Below are 1,718 nucleotides of genomic sequence, written 5' to 3'. Positions count from 1 at the left end.
CCTTGCTGGAGGAGCTGGCCAGGGTCCGCAGCCAGCTGGACTGTTTGTCCTTCTCAGAAGACGTGGGGTGCTGGGAGGCAGCATCGTCTGTTTTTCTGATGGAGACGGGGGGCTCAGAGGAGACCTGTGAGTGACACAAATGTTCCCGTTGGCACCTGGGGACGCCCACGCCCTGGGTAGGGCCCCCAACCAGCAGACTCCACTGATGCGCTGCGTGGGGCCCTGGGCGGGACGCCCCTCACCATCGCCCCGCGGTGCCCCACAGCCAGCAGGAGCCCAGGGCCTTCCAAAGTCTGCGCTGACCAGACCCGCTCCCCAGCCCAGTGGCCTGTCCGGGAAGCCCCCAGGGGACAGATGCCCAGGGGGCAGACCCCCAGGGGGCAGACTCCCAGGGGATAGACTCCCAGGCCGAGTGTGCTTGTCAGCAGCCGAAGCTTCCCTGGGTGTCCCACAGCTTCTCCCCCCCCGCCCCCCACGGCTCCCCCCGAGTTCTGGATTTCACCAAACAGGACAAACTTCAAAAGCTGCTTCTGGCCTGCACCGTGGGTGGGGTGAGCAGCCCGCAGCCATGAGCCCTCCGAGAAAACATCTCAAAACAGAGGCACCGCTCACACCAGGTGAGCTCAGCTTCCTGGCACTGGGGACACAGGGTCTTGACTCCCAAGGTCCAAGGGGCCTGGGCGTGTCCAGGAGACGGGGACACCGAGAGCAGCTGTGCCTGCATCCACACCACGGGCCAAAAACACCCACTGAGGGCGAGGGGCTGCGGGACGAGGCCGTCACTCCCTCCCCCGCCGGGAGCGCTGGGAGACCGTGTGCCACAGAACTGGCCCTGGGGTGGGGGGGAGGCGGTCGGTCACAGTGCTGCTCACCACGGCGGTCACTAGGAAACAGGAGACGTGGGCCGGCCGGACCCGGGGCAGGGACCATGGACCGAGGGCTCCAGGGGAAGGTCCTGTCCAGGCCCACGGAGTGAGTGAGCAGCACGTGACAGGCGCCTGCACCCTGCCGCGGGGCAGCCATTGGTCCTGCAGCCCCTCTCCACTCAAGGGATAGGGTGTGGGTTGGGGCAGGGAGCCTCACCCCCAAATTCCACTCCAGGAAGCAGGCAGCCCTCCAGCCCCGGGAGGACTGTGGACAAAAGGGGCCACATGACAGCTCAGGGGAGGCCTGTGTGGCCGTCTTGCAAAGTCAGACCTAAAGTCACCACAAAGGATGGTCTGAATTTAAACTTGAACTAACGCAGTGATGGTGGCAGTTACCTCCTAGGCGGGCATCTTCATTGACAAGGTCAAGCTTGACCTTCACTGAGCCTGTCTGTCCTTTTGCATCTATAACACACTCTTGAAGTGTCTGGGTAACTTGTAACTTCCCTTTTTCTGGACCTGTTTGGGCACAACCAAATGTGCTGGGCACCAGGACAGATACCACGCATTCCTTCATTATCATGTTAATTGTCCCTGGACCCACTTAAGTACATGTCCATCATTTTACTTTTTATCCAATCCAAAGGGTTCCCCCCTCCCCCCCACCGCTTTGCTTTTTCCTGCCTTCCTAGTCTATCACCACTGGATTTCATGAAATCCACCAAGTCCCTCCTATGATTGCAATGTATAAATACAGATGTAACCCACCATTCTCCGGAGGAGCATTATCTCAATTCCTTGAGGTTCTGCTTCCTGGCATTGGTTGACAGTTTGGCTCAAATAAACTGACAA

General features: G+C 60.0%; 1 protein-coding gene across 1 annotated transcript in view; it reads right to left on the bottom strand.

The window, feature by feature from the left end:
* SKI (SKI proto-oncogene) overlaps window positions 1–1,718 on the bottom strand; it is a gene marked incomplete at its 5' end in the record, with an annotated part of 63,805 nt that overhangs the window by 6,916 nt on the left and 55,171 nt on the right. Inside the window, one exon of the mRNA XM_015569688.1 lies at window positions 4–124. Coding sequence (XP_015425174.1) covers window positions 4–124 — 121 coding nt within the window. The remainder of the gene's footprint in view (window positions 1–3; window positions 125–1,718) is intronic.

Source organism: Myotis davidii, unplaced genomic scaffold, assembly GCF_000327345.1.
Source record: "Myotis davidii unplaced genomic scaffold, ASM32734v1 scaffold586, whole genome shotgun sequence".
NCBI lineage: Eukaryota > Metazoa > Chordata > Mammalia > Chiroptera > Vespertilionidae > Myotis > Myotis davidii.
Note: the sequence above shows the minus strand (reverse complement) of the source record. Positions and strands in the feature narration are given on the sequence as shown.